Source organism: Falco punctatus (genome assembly GCF_963210335.1).
Source record: "Falco punctatus genome assembly, chromosome: 10".
NCBI classification, from domain to species: Eukaryota; Metazoa; Chordata; class Aves; order Falconiformes; family Falconidae; genus Falco; species Falco punctatus.
In genome coordinates, this window is record NC_137590.1 from 36,889,142 (window position 1) to 36,906,142 (window position 17,001).

At 39.4% G+C, this 17,001-nt stretch overlaps 1 protein-coding gene across 1 annotated transcript in view; it reads right to left on the minus strand.

The window, feature by feature from the left end:
* TRPM5 (transient receptor potential cation channel subfamily M member 5) overlaps window positions 1-13,357 on the minus strand; it is a 44,072-nt gene extending 30,715 nt beyond the window's left edge. Inside the window, exons 1-5 of the mRNA XM_080405278.1 lie at window positions 10,283-13,357; window positions 9,143-9,323; window positions 7,432-7,598; window positions 3,896-4,076; window positions 1,414-1,478 (exon numbers count right to left, since the gene is read on the minus strand). Coding sequence (XP_080261404.1) covers window positions 1,414-1,478; window positions 3,896-4,076; window positions 7,432-7,598; window positions 9,143-9,323; window positions 10,283-10,399 — 711 coding nt within the window. The 5' untranslated portion in view covers window positions 10,400-13,357. The remainder of the gene's footprint in view (window positions 1-1,413; window positions 1,479-3,895; window positions 4,077-7,431; window positions 7,599-9,142; window positions 9,324-10,282) is intronic.
* Between the last annotated feature and the right edge of the window lie 3,644 nt (window positions 13,358-17,001).

A 17,001-nucleotide genomic window follows, 5' to 3' on the forward strand; every position in this document is an offset into this window, starting at 1 on the left:
GGGCTAGTAATACTATTACTTGTGCAGTTAGCACGACTCCGCAGAGTGTCTTTGCTGAGAGAGGAAAGCAGAGTCCATGGCATCATAATTGCAACGATGACTATTTGCTGCCAATCTGTTTCTTAATTTGGAGTTATGCAATAAGCTAATGAGATTCTAAGAATCTTAACTGTTGATTCCCTTGTTGCATAGGGTTGGCGTTTTTCTAGTTTTTTGTTTTTGTTGTTTGGTTTTTTTATCAGCTGTTGTAGCCCTTGATGTGTGTTATCAGATTTGTATTTAAGAAACTGGTATTCTAAAAAAGTGCAATCAGCTATCCGTTCCCTGCTCATGTAAACTTAGGGCAGCTCCAGCAAGGTTTGGTCTCCGAGTCACTTTGTTCTCTAAAACTTGGAAAAGAGGACTTAGACGTTGTGATATGTTATTTTTCAACGCCCAAGACATAGAAAACAGTGACATACTTGGTTTCTGAAAGGAAAGCTCAAGAGGTGACAAAATCCTAGTTTAAACAGCAAGATTTCTAATACCAGTGTGTGTTTTAGTTCTACTGGTAGAGATGTAAGATACAGGGACTGGAAATTGAAACTAGAAAACGTCACCAGAAACGAGTTGCCATTCGGAAAGAGGCTACTAGCTTGTGTAGCAAAGCCTCATCACTTGGAAACTTTAAATTATGGTAAAATGTCTCTCTAAAGGTACTATAGACTATTCCTTTCCACCTGAGAGTGTTAAAAAAAAAAAAAAAAAATGCCAGGTGGACATACTGACTGCTACAAAGTGGCAAATAAAACATCAGTAAAAGTGAAATAGAAATTGAAGAGTATCTCCTAGTTAACAGGTCCTTTAGGTTGTGAAACTACTTGGAAACAAATCATAACTGATCCTTTGCCTTAGAAGGTGCGTTAGCAGGTAACTCTCCAGTGTTCTATCCTACAGTGTATTTTTGCTCAGTGGAACTAAGATCTAGTTCTTAATGGTATATTTAACAAATCTGGTCTTGTATTTCCTGTGAGCTCTGTGAAAGACAGAGCTCACTGTTGCTCTGTTGCTGGACAGCACTGAATGATTAATTTTTTTTATTATTTTTTTTTTAACAGAATCTCGAGTGATAGCATGGTATTCTTATATTGCTAGATCTAGAGCTGGCTTCTGATTTTTGGATTCCTTCTTTCCACTGTATGAGCTGGCAGCGGAAGCTTTAATGATTAGCTGGTGCCTATCCAAGAGGAAATATTTCTCCCAAACAAATACTGGCAAGTTTAACACTAACACAATCCAGTTCTTAATGGTGTATAGATATGAATTTTGACTACATGAAGGGCCAATACATGTGCTTGTCATCCTGTGAAATTTTCCATTAATTACTTGGCACCAGTTAATTTATTTTTCCTAAAGTTGCAAACAGCTTCTTACCTCAAGTGTGCCTGGTCCTCCATTTATCAGTAAGCAAAGCACAGGGATCTCTATGCTACCCATTCCTGTGAAAGAGATGGCTCAATCGTTAAAAAGTTAACAGCTTTCACAAAACTACTGTTTTTTTTGCCAGCCCCTTGAAAATACTCCTTCTGCTACATGCTGGTTTGGTACCTATCAGAGCCCACAGAAGGCAGGTGACTGCAGAAGGAAGTGGCAAAGGAAGAAAATCACACTGTGACCTAGCAGATGGGGTCCTAGTCTAAGATTCAGGGTGAAGGTGCCTTTGCCTCAGAGATTGTGTGTGATCCCTGGCAAGCAGTCCATCAGTCTGTTCTCACCCCAGTACACCTCGGCTGTGAAATATGAATATTGGCACTTCTGGATGCCATAGTACTCTTACTTCTTAAGTTATTTACTGCAAGGTGATGAGATAGTGAAGTAATGGATCTGCATTAGGGTGCAAGGCAAGATTGTTAGTTTTTCAGAAACGGCTACCACTATTTATATACAGTTAGAAGTGAAAAGCTGTCATTTTGTCCCAGGTATTATGCACATGCCTAGTACGTGCAGGAAGGTATAGGGGAATGCAGGAGAAAAGCCCGAATAAAGGAGGATTTAAGAATAGGAAGAGGCTAATGATGTAGACCAACCAGGGTGAGATGAGTCAGATATGAGTTGATAGGAAACATATGCTCTTTATTACTCTGCTTAAAATTTCATTCAGCACAGTCTAAATGTGGTGATTATTAATAACATAATCTTACACATTTTAAAAGAAATGCTACTGAAATATTTAACATATCGGGGAAAGAAACAGTGTAGGTATCCCAGTCCTTAGCCATCCTCCCACAGGGGCCCATTTATTTCTAGATGAATTATACTGTAAATGCTGAACTCCGTAATCCAAAGGTGACTATAGATTGGCCTAAAAGAGCTCAGTAAAAACAGTAGCATAATGAGATGAATGCCTCTTTCAGGAAGATAAAACGCATTTCGTTCAAACAATTTTTTTTATATTTCCCTTTGTAGGTGTCCCAGAGCAGTGTACAAATCACCACTTACTCCTTGTTGGATCTGTTATGGGACGATTAGAGAGGTATATTAAAGCTGTAGCCAGGACACAACTAGCAACTAATTTCACTTGTTTTAGTGAATGGCATAGCATTGCCATGCCTCTATAAGGTGATACTCTGGTTTGAAAAGTGACCTCTGTGACTACAGGTTCCTCAAGATATGTTTATGGCTTCACGTATTCTTAATTTACCATAGATTTAGATAAAATTTAGCTGGAGGAGGGGTGGTGTGTGTGTAACTATGCTGGGAAGACAGGAAGTCCTTAGTTGCGAAGAATATTCAGCATATCAAAAATTTCCTCTGAATGACTTTCAAGTATTTTTTAAAAATGGGGAAATTCTGCATGACCTTATTAAAATGTTTTGTTTCAATAAAGTCACATAGCTTTGCTCAGTTTGAATATGAGCTTAAATGAATGACATTGGTTTTGTTTATAGAAGATATCACTGAATTCAGTATGTTCCAATGAAATATTTGTCAAATGAATCAGGATTATTTTTACAGAAAACCGTTCCACTGAGACTTTTTCAATCAGATTTAGTTTGCAAGCAGAAAGAGGCTACTTTCTAATTCTCAGCACCGCAGCCTCAGCCTACCGTTACAGTCCACCTAGTCTTTCCTGTCTGAGTCACCAGGTAAGCATTCCTCGGGTGCATTCATGCTTTCAGGTACATCTGTTCAACCATATTATGGGCTGTGTAATTGAATATTCCATTGATGCATACAAGTGTGAATAAGTGAGCTCTCCCTTCTGTTTCAGCTGTGCTAGCACTGCAGGTATTACAGAAACAAAGGAAAGGTAAAAGTAATTGTATTGGCACTAGAACTGAATTCTTTCCACAAATAGCAGTAGGAGGGCCTGCCCTCCATCAGTTCTCATTATAAACAAAGGTCACGTAGATTTAGATGGCCATTAGATGCTATGTTGTTTATCCAGGATAAGATTTTGTCTTGAGATAAATATGGCTTAAAATATTTCAGAGGACTTTGGAACAAGTCTTTTCTTCCAGTGTGAGAGCAATTCTATACCTTGTCTGTGAGAGGGGATAAGCATACAACAATTAACATCCATTTCTTAGAGTCACTGACTAAGGCACTTAAAGCTGGATTTATTTTCTATTTCTTGTGTGTTAAGGCAATTTGAGTTATGCTTTGAAGATCAGCTTTGAGCTATGTTTAAAAAAATGTGATAAAAATTTTTTGCTCGAAGAGTAGCTTTCTCAACCTCAGAAGTCACCTTATTACTCCCTCTTACATAATGACAAATGTGATTACTTGATCTTGCCTAAATAGATGATTGTCCAATTTGAGAACTGGTCTTACCTGTGATAAGGCCAGGAGCCCACAAGTATCACTGTAATATCAGTATTATTTAAGCTAGCATGCCTATATAGAGTATGCTTACCACCATATCCAGTACGCTGTTCTGAAATATGCTTTTCCAAGGTGAGACGTAGCTTAGTGGTTCCATCTGGCTCATCTGGTGTTATGTGATCCACCAAGATAAAATGGGAATGGTTGTGGTCCAGGGAATACAGTGGGCCTTGGATATTATCATCTGATTGGTATTGTACAAGACTTTCATTCTAGAGAGAGGAGAGACGTTAATGTCCTCTACAAAACACAGTCCATGTTTTTATGTACTTCAACTCCATTTTTGTGTTGTCTGCACCATGACATATCACACCACCTTTGAGACACTTGAACTCCTTCAAAAGAGTAGAGAAGCAGAATATGTTCCTTCTGAAAGGTACCAGATTTAATAGGACTGAAAGCTGAAGTCCCTGAAGTTTCCCTCCTGGGCTCTGAAAAATATAGGGACATCAGTCATATCTGGAATGTAGGCATTCATTCAGAGGTATTGGAAATATTGGACAAATGGAAAGTGGCCATGATATCTGATAAATGTGGATGTAACTATAGGGTCTTGGAAGGCTGAAGTCTTAGCTGGTATAAACAGGGGCAAAGATATTAATTTCAGTACTGTTTTGCCTAGCCTGGTTGGTAAGTTAGCCTGCTATATGTCCATATCAATTTAAATGCAGCTTTATTTAATTGACAGAGTTACATGAGGTCTACTGGTTATTCTTAGTTTGGAAATAGCATTCTGAAAAAGTGACGGGAAGACTTTAGAAAGTGTAATCTTATTACCTCTTATTTTGGGCGAGGGGCGTTGTATCTTGAAATTATTAATGAACTTTTGCATAAAATTTTGTATTAAAAAAATTTTTACCCACTGTCTGGGTAACACAGAATACCTGTTACAGTCTCTTGCCCTAGGATTGCACTACATATGGTCTTCCATACACACTTTTTCAAGCTCTCCTTCCTTAATAAATCTTTCGTTCTCTCTGTTGCACATCCACTTTGATATATCGTTCATATTTGCAAGCCAGGCTGTAGAGCCTGTATATTCTTTTTCATCTTAATAATCACTGTCCCATTGCAAGTAAGCCAGATTAAAGCAATTGTTTAAAATCTGCACTTCCTTCTAGCGTGCCTCTTTTCCAGCTCCTGGTGCACGTGAGTTGAGGAACAAAACTCTGTCAGCTTGGCTATTATGCCAGTGTATTGCATTTTCTTCCTGCTAATTTTGTGAACACAGACAGGTGTTAAAGCCTTGCTAGACAAAGCAGTGTAGCTATGCAAGTAACCTAGTTGTCATTAAGGTATAGCAGAGATTTGTGTTCTGGTTCTTAAGAGCCAGATTTTATGTAGAACCTTTCTTAAATCTCAACTTTTGGTGGTGTCTGCTAGAAAGAGCAGGTGTTCAGTTGAATCCTGGGGAAAGTCCAACCCAGGGGCTTTCCGGCTGCTTCTCCGCAGCCAAGGCTCAGGCTGATGTTGGAGACAGTGAACATACCACCAGGAGCTCATAGCAGCACTAATAATACATAAAAAAATTAAGTAACCCAGAGGACAAGCTCCTTCATGCTGTGGGTATGCTGAGCTGAGCACACTGCGTAGCATGCCCTTAAGCAGCTTTCTGAAGTGAAGCTGTCTACAATCAAACCAGAGAAGAGACATCTCCTTCAAAGCAAGGTGCAAAAGGCTATAGCCAGGAGTGTTCCTATGGCTTCTTTCCCTGTCAGCAGCTCCGGGAAGAGTAGGAACATAAAGGGCTGTTCCAGGAAAAACACTAAATTTGCATGTCCTGTACAAACAGCAAGTGCCACAAATTTCTTTTACTTCCTTCTCTCTCCCTCATTTGTTAGGGAAAGCTTCTTGACACAATTAATTTGCCTTCAAATTTTGTTTTGACAGAGGGTGTGCCTATATTCTGCTGCCATGTACCATTAAGCCTACTTGCTGAAGATCTGGCCTTTGATTACGACTTGGAGGCATAACAACCAATTGAAAAGGGCCTTTAGGGGATTTTCCTATTTATTCTCTGAAAATGTGGAAGTGATCTTTCAATGATGTTTAAAGCATACCATTAACACAGAAGAGATGGGAGGGATCCACTGATTTCGGGGTTTGTTTTTCTCCTTGCTAGTGTGGATTGTAAGCTCTATTCTGTACAACAAGCTGCTGTGTTAGTGCCAAGGATAAAGAGAACTGGGTTTAGATCAACATTCTTGTCTATAGTTTCTTTGTCTTAAAGTTACTGACTAAAATGCAGAGTCTCTTTGGGTGGACACGGTGCCAGATGTCATAGGGTCAGGAATGTTCTACGTGAAATATTCCTTGACAAAGAATTCGGGCTTTAGTTAAGGGGGAGAAAATCTAACACAATAAAAAGACCAGTGCATTTGTTTTGTAGCTGCTGGTTGGGAAAGAACCAGATTAATTTTGATTGCTTAGCCTGGGAAGGAGGTGAAATAGTTTGCATTTGCCAAAGCAACTTTCCTGAATAAAATTCACAAACGCAATGAACTGAACTTCTTCTGAGGTCCTTTCAGACCAGTTCAGCTGCACAAATAGGTTTAAAGTGTTCCAGCTAAAGAGTCCTACCTGGTAGAACACAGACACAGCTGTCCTTGGCAAAAGGGATGGAATAAGCTCTATGACAATAAATTGCTGAGATGGTCTGACAGTCTCCCAGCTACTAGCTGGTACTTGCTAGCCTGAGAGAAGAACTAGCTGCAGGTTCAAAGGGCTGTGTTTGTCATTTGTATTTTAGCTTCTGCAGGGAAGTAAAATAGCGCAGAGGAACTATCGCTCGTTGTCATTACATAGCTACTTTTTTGTTAAAATAGTCTGCTTGGGACAGACTGTATATCCAGTGGACAAGAAGGTCATGCCTTAATTATTTTTTTTTTCTCTCTCCACTTCCAGACCAATTCAGCATCATCTTGTCTTGACATTTTCAGCAATTGTTTTGTTGGGGGAGGTTTTTGTTTGTTTGGGTTTGTGGTGATCCCCCCTGGAAACTCTGATTGCTTCACCCCGCATTGTGAAGTCCTTAGAACTCCCAATAACTAGACAAAACCCTGCATGGCTAGTGGTTTTGGCCTGGGGTTTTGAGCAAGTTTTTGTGTAATGGACACCAATGACTACTTAAGAAAACTTGGTCTTGAAATATTTATGGCTTGTATTCCATACTAGAAAATATACTTTTTACAGTATTTACGAAATAGCTTGGAGTAAGTGCTTCTGCAGGAAGTGGACAAGGGAAAAAAAATATGTTTAAGGTACCTTCTGGTGCATGACTTTTCCCTTGGGTTCACCCTTACCCTGCTGGCCGAGCTCGTGTCTAATGCTGGCACCTGCTGGGTGTTCGCAGAATCGCTGCCAAGCATACTGCGCGCAGGGCGCGGAATCTTTATGATCTAACAATTCTTCCTGCACTTTATTTCCGTTTTCCCCCAACACACCCTTTAAACCCCACTCTTGTTTTTAATTAGATCAATATTGTTCTGCCTACTACTTCCAGATTTGGTAAAAGTGCAGGTTGCTTGTGAACAATCCTATCTCACGAGTAGAATAAGCAAAAAATACCTTCGTGTTGTCCAGAATTTCTCTGTGCTGAATTTTTCTGAGTGAAGTTATTCCTATGGCAATCACTTTTACTCTGGATGAAGTACTAGCCAGTGCATGATCTCGGATTGCTTGCACTAAGTGTCTTGTTATTCCTACACGTAAAGCACTGGTAAAAATCCAGGCACCTGAAATTATTTTTTAAAAAATAGTTAGATAATTTCTTTATAATTGAACCTGTTTCTGTGTCAAGTAACATTACTTGCATTAGTGGATTTAAGTTTTTTGGGGTTTAGACAGATAAACCGTAGACAGGTCTTGATGGACTGTAACTTTTAGAATTAAAATACATACAAAGTATGTAAGACTTTAACACAGAAAACAAGAAGTTTATATGCCCAAGCAAACATGCTTCATGTATCGTGTGATACAATGTTGCCATCTTTATTGTGATGTCAGTATGCCCATCAAGAATGCTGTGTCCAGTCAAGTCACTGCCTGTAAATACGAGCAGAAACATCGCTACACCGAGCAGGTCTGATTGTTGCACAAGGAAAAGCAGAGAGACAGGGTGGAGGAAGTTGTTGGCTTGAACTGGGAACTGAACAGTCCCATGCAATCACCTGGTAGCAGAAGAGCTTGGCATAACCTGCCTAACCTGGCATTCTTTCTCTTGTTCTTGTGTGTGTTGGAGAGTAGGATTTACAGCAGTATTGTTATGGTGACAAAGAATTTGGAGAACCCTAAGTAAACAGTTAATGGACGTTTTTCAAATATTTAACACAAAGAAACTGGAGACTGAACTGCTGTCCAGTTTTAAGTAGAGAAGGCAGATGGAGATAGAGAATGTCTGTGTGGTACAAAAGTACCAACAAGAACAATGGTACTGGGTTGTTTCATTACAAAACCAGAACTGTTATAATCTTATCTGGACCAGTGAAGCTAAATCAGGAGCTTGCTGTGAAATGCTTAAGTATTTTCACTTCAATTGCAGGTATTTTCATAAAGCTATGGGGGTGAAAAAAAAGTAATCTTAAATGAAAGCCACTTCCATGCATGTTCCCAGATATTGGTTTGGTTTTATTTTTAAATGTTTTTCACTACTCCTGTCATTCATGTGAACAGCCAGGGAGAAACTGAGATTACTTATTTTGTATTATACGTTACCAAGGTCTTTATGTTTAAACTTGAATTTAATCATAGGCTGTTTTACTAACAAAGCCTGTTCAACTCTTAGATTTGAAGAAAACAATCTTCAAAAAATGAAAAGTACTGTAACATGGTTTTGATTGGTAGCCGGTAGCTACAAAGTGAGAATAGGGAGAACAAGAATTCTGGGGTTTGGCATAAATTTGCCCTTGCTGAAGTCAAATTGCTATGCTCTCTTTAAGAATTATTTTGCTATGGCACCAAAGAGGGACAGTGTATTTGGTCCTATCTCCTGCTGTCTTTCTAGTGTCATCTCTGAGGGAATAATGCCAGGTAATTTTACACTTCAAGAATGGTTGCCTAGAGTAATTTGGTTTGAAATAATTTATTTTTGCTATTTCTAATACAATAACTTCCACTTTCAAAGCCATTTAAATACAGGTCGTAGGTGGCATTCAGCAAAGCCTTAAAGTTCCAAAAATAATCATGTGAGCAGGCCTATAGACTTTAAAAGATCATTGGATGCTAGGTGTGAGAATCCAGTAGCAATGTAAATTCCTTCTTTAAAGCCTAAAGCACTAACCTGTGCTTTGAGCTGCTTTTATAAGTCCTTTTTTTAAGGTGTCTCGTAGCCAAGGCTTCATCTGGAAATTTTCTTCTTCCCCTACTAAAGAGACAACCAAATTGGGAGCAGGTAGATTCCATTTGTTGAGCATAACTTCAAATATAATTCCAGGATGAATGGTACTCAGGACCTTAATAAACTTCAACAAACAAAACAAAAAAATCACTGAATAACAATGAGCAGTAGGATGCAGTAGAGATATTGCTCATGGTGAATGCAGAGGGAAATTTATCATCGACTTGGTTATTTAAGAAAAATTTATTTGAGTAAGACCTGACAACTAAAGACGAGGGTGGATTTAGCAGGCTTCTGTATAATTGTCATCTTGCTAACTGGGTCAGTTCCATGGGTTAATTCTTTGTTGCAGAATGACATATCACGCTCTCCTTTAATGCTGCTATTCCTTTTGAACTGTCTTCAGTTCTGTGGCAGTCTAGCAAAGCCAACAAATTTCTTGGCTGCACTAGCTGAAATATTTGCCTGATTTCATGTCTGTTTTTCAAGGCTATGTTACATGAATCTCTTGCTTCTTCCTGTTCTGTATATATTTTGGCTTTGTGCTTAAGGTTTTCTTTCATCATAAAGTTTTAAGGCAGATTTCTGATCCGAAAGGAATTCTGAGGTCTAGCATTAATGCATGCAAGAGACTAGTGAGGAGGTAGGTCTGTCCATATATATTCTTCTCTACATATTAATGGAACAGGGAGAGGGAACTTTAAGGAGAATCTTGAAACAGCTCAAAAGTATGTTGAAATCCATGGTGACTAATTTTTGGCAGAAAGAGGTTAAAACTGGGAAATGATGCAAAACAAAGGAAGCTGGGCACATGTTTTTTTTTTTTTCTTTTTAAAGGAAAACTTTTCAGCTGTAATTGTAGCATGCCAGTGCAAGTTAAGTGATTGATTTCTCTATATTAATAGGCATTATTTTAAATCACGTTCATGTTCAGGAGGGTGTGGTCCCCACTTTAAGTACAATGTGGTGCCTCACACTGTGGCACGTTGACCCTCACTATTACAGTGTCTATATTTAATGTTAGGAAGTAACAGCTGAACAACAGCAATAGTGTTGAAGGGTTAAAACTCCTCTGAGCTGTACCTTTCCACGTTTCTTCCCAGAAGCTGTGAAATCTATTTCTCCTATGTGGTATGGTAGTTCTCTTCTGAAAGCTTCCACTTTGTTGCTGCTGCAGAGCTTGGTTTCCATTTCCTCCATTGAATTTGTTAGGTGATCACCAGCAGACCAAGGTGTTCACTAAGATGACAGAAAACTGAAAAACGAGAAGCTGTTTAAATTGGGGAGACCACAAAATCAATTAACTTACATCTAGCTAAGTTTTTAGTAAAATATTTTACTCTTTTACTGATATGCTTATAAAGTTCAGCTAAAATTGGAGGTGTTTGTACCAGATGTCGGATGTTTACATATAGAAGGCAGCAGATTCCTCACCAAAGCTAGGTAAAGCTAGTCATAAAAAGGCATGAAGGAGTCAGGCTCTCAACTCTTGCCTAGCAGACAGAAAGTTGAGTTGCAAGGTGCAAGATCCTGCAATCTGTCCGAAGTCACATGGGGTGTCACGGAGCCCAAAGGACGTTAATTCTACAAGAGAGAAAGAGGAACCTCAGCCACAAACTATTGCAAGCAAGAGAAGAGCTGTGTCAGTGAGTGAGTCATGGTTTCTTGATGTTATGCATCATGCTACTATGACTTACGTTAGCCAACATGAACACTAAATAACTCATGACGTTGTATTAACCTGAAAATACTTTAGGAGGGGTTTACTCTGTTTGCTGTGAGAATAGGCTATTTATTCGTAAGCCAAGTAGTATTTAAGGCCAGGCTGTGCTCAACAGGAACATACAGTTCACAAAGACAGGTGCTTTTCTCTACCCATGGCTACAGGAAGGATGGCAAGTAATCTGTCCTAGAGCAAGGGTCATAAACCAAGAGCTGTTCTGTATTACATGACACTGAAAAGGTCTGCTTGCTTCTCCTATGTTCCAGTTTGACTGACCTGATACAATTTGAAAAATACAGGTTTCAACTTGTCTGCCTTATTTTGTTTCTTCTCAAAACAAGAGCAATGAAATAGTGCTCTCCTGTCTGCCTTCATCTGCATGTTCAAGTATATATGCACTCCTTTAAAAATTCCTTGTGATAGTAAGCCAGCAACGGTAATCAACCCTGCGTTATTCTTTACTTCCTAGTTCAAGAGATTTGCTGTGGGTTTACAAGCGAGTCAAACCAGCAAGTCTCTTGTGGATCTATTGGGATGCTCCTGCTCCAGCAGAGGGAGCAGCAAGCCCTGCAGCTGTTCCCTGCGGCTGGGAAGTCTCCTGGGAGCCTGTGTCCTGGCTGCTTCACTGCTGCTGCCTCTGTATTTACTACTGTTCTTTTATGTTTTCTGTGAAGATGTTTGGACTTGCCTTTTTTTCTCTGATCTGTGCCTGAAAAGTTAAGGACCCTCTCATGATTTTTTTCTCCTACAGCTATTCCACACCTCAGTATCCACCCCCCCGAAGTACTGTCAGAGATCACTGCTTTTAAAGGTGCTGTTCCCATTCTTCTCCCTGCCTGCATGCTAGTCACTTCTGGAAAGAATTAAGTGTTTATTCTGAACACTGGGATATCAGATTAGTCCAGTTAAGAATATTACCTAAAAATATTATTTTCTTTTTCAAAACTTATTTATAATTATATATTATAATTTATAATTAATTTATTTATTATCAATAATAGCAGTCACAGCAAAGCCCACCTTTTTGTTTGAGTCCACTTTTCCACTGGAGATGCAGATTTTTCTTCTAAGAGCATAGAATACAGTATTCTGGGGAAAAATAATTAATGCAGAGTCACAATAACATGTTTTGACTATTCCAAGGACAGAAATCACTTCCTGGAATGTACTGACAGAACAAAGGATTTGATTAGAAAAACTTATTCAGGACTGAATTTACAGGGTACATTTAGTCACCATTCATCAAGGTCCTAGACAGTACACATTTATATCTACACACAAGCAATGAACTTGGAATAAATAGTATGTTACAAGGTAATTTGACAGTTAATTTGGCCTCATAGACAGGCCCCAAGTCATTAATTTTAGGTCTAGTTCTAGATCCTAGCTTGCAAAATCTGATCATGTGGTTTCCTGTGGCTTCTGTATTGGAATAAAGATGATGAGCTGCTCACTTCTATAAAGAATATTCTTGCATTTGGATAATTAATTTTTTCCAAAAATAACATGTGATTTGGTTTTCAGTTTAGGAATTCTGGTTCACAGTGGTAGTGAAGGAGACAAAAATAAGATGTAGAAACAGAAGCTTTGCTCGCCAGCTTTTGTAAGACTGGAAAGTGAGGAAGGCATCTGGTAATTGGCACTGCACAGGGACTACTTTTTTTTTTTTTTTTAAATTAAGCAGTCTCTGAACTATGACATTTGAGTCTGAGAGCTTGTTTTGGGGAAGTATTACTGTATTACTTCATATTTCCATCCTGTTCTTATACCACTTCTTCAGCATCCCTGCAGGCCACTGTCTGTGATGGGTTACAGAGCTAAGTGGAACTTGTTATGATTTTATACGGTTGGTTTATGTTCATAGTCCAAGCTAGGAAGTCTTCCAGCATCAAGAGCAGAAAAGTAGTACTGACAGAACGGAAAAACAAGTCCAAAAATTATGCAGGATTCTGAATGGTATCCATGCAAGAACATAGTGTAGCCCTACACAGAGCTGAGAATCTACACCAGATGAGATCCTGACTATTATGGAGTGATATTTCCTAAGTTTCTTCACGCAGCTTTCAGGAGCTTTTACAGACAAAACCAGTAAGCAATGCCAAGTAGCTTGCTGTGTGCTTTTTTTTTTTTTTTTTGACGTGGTGGTTTTATTTTCTGTTTGTTTTTAGTGAGATTTGACACTTTGATAGTTTTTTTTGCTTTATCTTCTACCTGTTGCTTGACTTACAAGGAATAAATACTGTGACTTTCAGCATGGTTGTAGTAAGGTACAAGTGTTCCATATCAGTGCAATGTTCTGCTCCATGGTGCTAACAGAGCAAGGAAATGTTGCTTTGGTATTTAAAGGGGTGGGGAAGAAGTTTGTAAAGGCTGATCTATAGGTACTATACAAGTGGGGAAAAAACAAAACCAAGAGTTCCTTATATTATGAATGTTGCAAAATCACCTGAAAAAACCCTGCTGTGTAAGATTTGCAGATGTGGTTCTTAAGCACAACGGCTGACCACTTGAAATGTTCCTTACCTTCCTTCCCCTTTTAGCTGTCTCAGCTACTGCAGTGTAACCCCTCACTCTTATGGTAAGAATTGCGAAACGCTGCATGGACCTGGTCAAGTACCGCACACCATCTTACCACCACTTTGCACGGCAGTGGAGCTTCACCACAGACTGATCAGCTCACAGATTGCACTATGTTTCTGATAGCTGAACACATATTCAGAAGAGGATATACTCAGCTCTGTCACTTCCTCCTGGATTAAGACTTCTGTTCTTAAAAAGCATGTGGACGTCTCGCCTACTGTCTTCTAACAGGCAAAGTAAGCACGTATTAACAAACTATACATTATAATTACGGGTTTTTTGAATGCCTTTCTCCTGGGTTTAATTCACTCTTGTTCTGCTTGGTTCCAGCTTTCATGCAAGTCTCTAGTGGTTTCAGGGGGTATTGCTCTGAGACTTCAGGCTGTACTAGATTGCAAGTGTGTCAGGTCACAGTAATTGGGTCAAATCTTTGTGGTCAAAGTCATGACATTCCACTGCAGTCAGCTTAACTACAGTCAGCTTGCATCACAGTAACATCATGGAGAATTTTTTTAATGGCAAGGGACTGGAATATGTCCATAGGAGCAGGCAGATACCCAGAAAGAGGGGCATGGTCTCAGCATGTTTTGGATGAGAGGAAAGGTAGGGAGGAAGGCAAAGAAGAGACAAAGACTATGAACTCAGCTGGATGAAAAACCAGAGGAGGGTGACCAGTACGTCATAATTTTCTTCCTTTCCATATGTTATTTTCTGTTAAACTTTTTAGAGAATTCCAATCTTCTTTTAATCCTAACACTTAAAAGGTTTTTTTCCCTCCATTACCTGTGAAAATATCATTGTATTAAATATTGATAAAAAGATCACTTAAAGAGAAGTAATCAGAAATACTGGGGGGGGGGGGGGGGCTGTCCCCATGTGCCTGTCCCAATGTGTGCATTCATATTTTAATTTTGTATGTATATATCAAGCAATCTTACTTTAGTTCTGGTTCAGACTTAAATACAGATTTTTCTATCTAGGCTGCTGTTACATATGTAAGTTTGTAGGTCAAATTCTGTCCTAGATGTTCCCATTGACTATAAATACAAACATCTATGGAAAGAATGTACCTCTAATGATTACCAGATTTGAAATATAACCTACAAAACTATTTCTAACTAGCAAAGCAAGTTAAGACAATTATGAGGAAAAGTCAATTGCCAGTTCCACCTACATCTCGAAATGTGAGTCAATGTCATTTACATTAAGGATGGCCTGATTAAATCATTCCAGGTGTCAGCCAGTCTCATGAATCATTATTATTTCTTTAACCTTGTAAATGGGAGCTGTTAGAAATTGTACCACTGTACAACCAGTGCTTGTGATGTTGGAGTTTGCAGGTCCTAATGTTGTTCAGTCCTTCATTTTGGATGGTACTAACTCTGTATTTAGGCATTCAAGATTTTTGGGATGTAGGAAATTGGCAGCATGGTATAACTTCAGGGGACAGGTGTGATGGCTGTAGTGAAACCCTACAAGGGGGATCCCTGCAGAGCTTATTTCCTGAAAGATTTACCCAGAAAAATCACAGAGAAACATTTTGACACCTATGTATATCGCTTTCTGGACTGTTCTTCCATCTGTCTCTACTTCCTCACCCCTCCTTTGCCATGCTTTCTCTCCCCAGCCTCCTTGTTCCCTGCAACTTGTCTCGCCGTTAATTCCCCCAGCTTTCTACAGGCTCTTTCAAACCTCTGTCACTGCCACTTATCCCCCTGTGAACGTGCAGCTCTTCTTCCTTGTGTGGTAACAAATGACAGATGATTCACCTCCAGGTGGGTGACAAGAATGTGGGTTTGTTTCATCCTTCCTTTAAATTTTAACTGAGGTTAGGCTGTGTGCCTGGAAGGAAGAGAGGTCAAATTTGAGCCTTTCAAATACATTTTGTGAAAATGGGCCCAGTGAAGGGATGGCTTGACCTCTGTTGTTGTCTTCAGCGGTAATAGTTTGATTAAGGGAGTAGGCATCTGGTAGTCATTAGCTTTCAGGATTTAGCAGTAGTAAGAATTCCCCTTCATACTAGTACACTGATCAGCGGGCTGGGACACACCCTGAATTTTAATCACTATCGGATTCCTCCACCCACTCAAGGAGTACATCTGAGTACGTAGGTGAAATGCTTAAATATAGCAATACATATTAAGCCCAGTATTGTTGATGTTAAATCAGTCAAAAAAGCTCCCCCTTAGCTTCAGTGGCAGTTGGAGCAAATCCATTGGTTTATAAACTTTAAAAGAAGTTTTCACATGGAGCAAAAGAAAACTACACCAGTTACTGTGCCCTTACTGGTGTAGGGTGAGCTAGCAATCCTAACAAAAAGTGAGCCTCAACTATTGGTCAGAAAAAGAGGGCTCACACTAACAATTCAGGTGAACAGTAAGGGTGAAAATGCAATGAAGACAAATAGAATGTTCCTGTCCAAGCAAAGTTCAATCAGCTTCCAGCACATGTCACAGGATACCACTGGCTAAATTGCAGTCCTGTTGGAAAGGATCTAAGGGTTACGGGCAGAGCAAAGGTAAGGGAGCAATGCTACGCTGCTCTTGCAAGAGAGAAATGCTGTATAGGACAGTATAAGCAGGATAGCCTGTGTGAAGTCACTCAGCTGTTCGTCAGAACTGCTTTAACTGCAATATTCTGTTTGGGTGCCAGGTTTCAAGGGAATTACAGACCAGCTGGAGAAGGTTTGAGGCAGGCGCAACAACAGGAACAGAGACCTTGCACTGAGAGAAGGAAAGCTTGAGCAAGTTAGAATTGTGTAACCAAAAGAGGGAAGAGTGCAGGAAGGGGAAAGGAGAATATAATAGCCTACCAGGGCAATGGTGGTGATGGTAGGAAAGATGTGTTCTTGATATTCGTGGCCAAGATGGCAAGTAACAGGCTCAAATGAAGAATGGTAACAAGGCTGCTCAGGGATACATTAGTAACCCTGCTCATGAGAAATACTTTCTTGGAAAGAAAGAAACCCTTATACCACTGGTTAGGGAGCAAGGAAAGTACCCAGGTCGTAGTCCTTGATTTTGATGAGGTCTGTATATTTTGATCCAAAGAACATTACCTTAATCTGCGTGTTATCACAACCCTAAGAGCTGGATATGTGTCTGCAGCTCTCGTCCTCAAGATACACACTTGCTGATGTAACTTTATTAATGGAAATGTTCCTACTGACTTTAGTGCAAGTGCTCACTCAAGGAAAATTGCATCAGTGAGTTTGCTGGGCCAGTGCCAGCAACAGTGTAATGGAATTACTTGCTTCCAATAGTAGCTATGTTTTCATTCCTGTTTTTATTATCTTGAATTACAACATGATAAATATAAAGAACAAAGCAGATACAGGAGGATCAGAAGAAAGAAAATTAGGGAAATGGAGGACAGAGTAAAGACTGCAAAATTCATATTAATTTTTACCATGTCTGCCAAAGAAGAATTGGATGGGCTCTAACTGGTGTGTATGTTTAAGCGTGAAGCAACAAAACCTGTATTCTAATCAAGCGTAAAT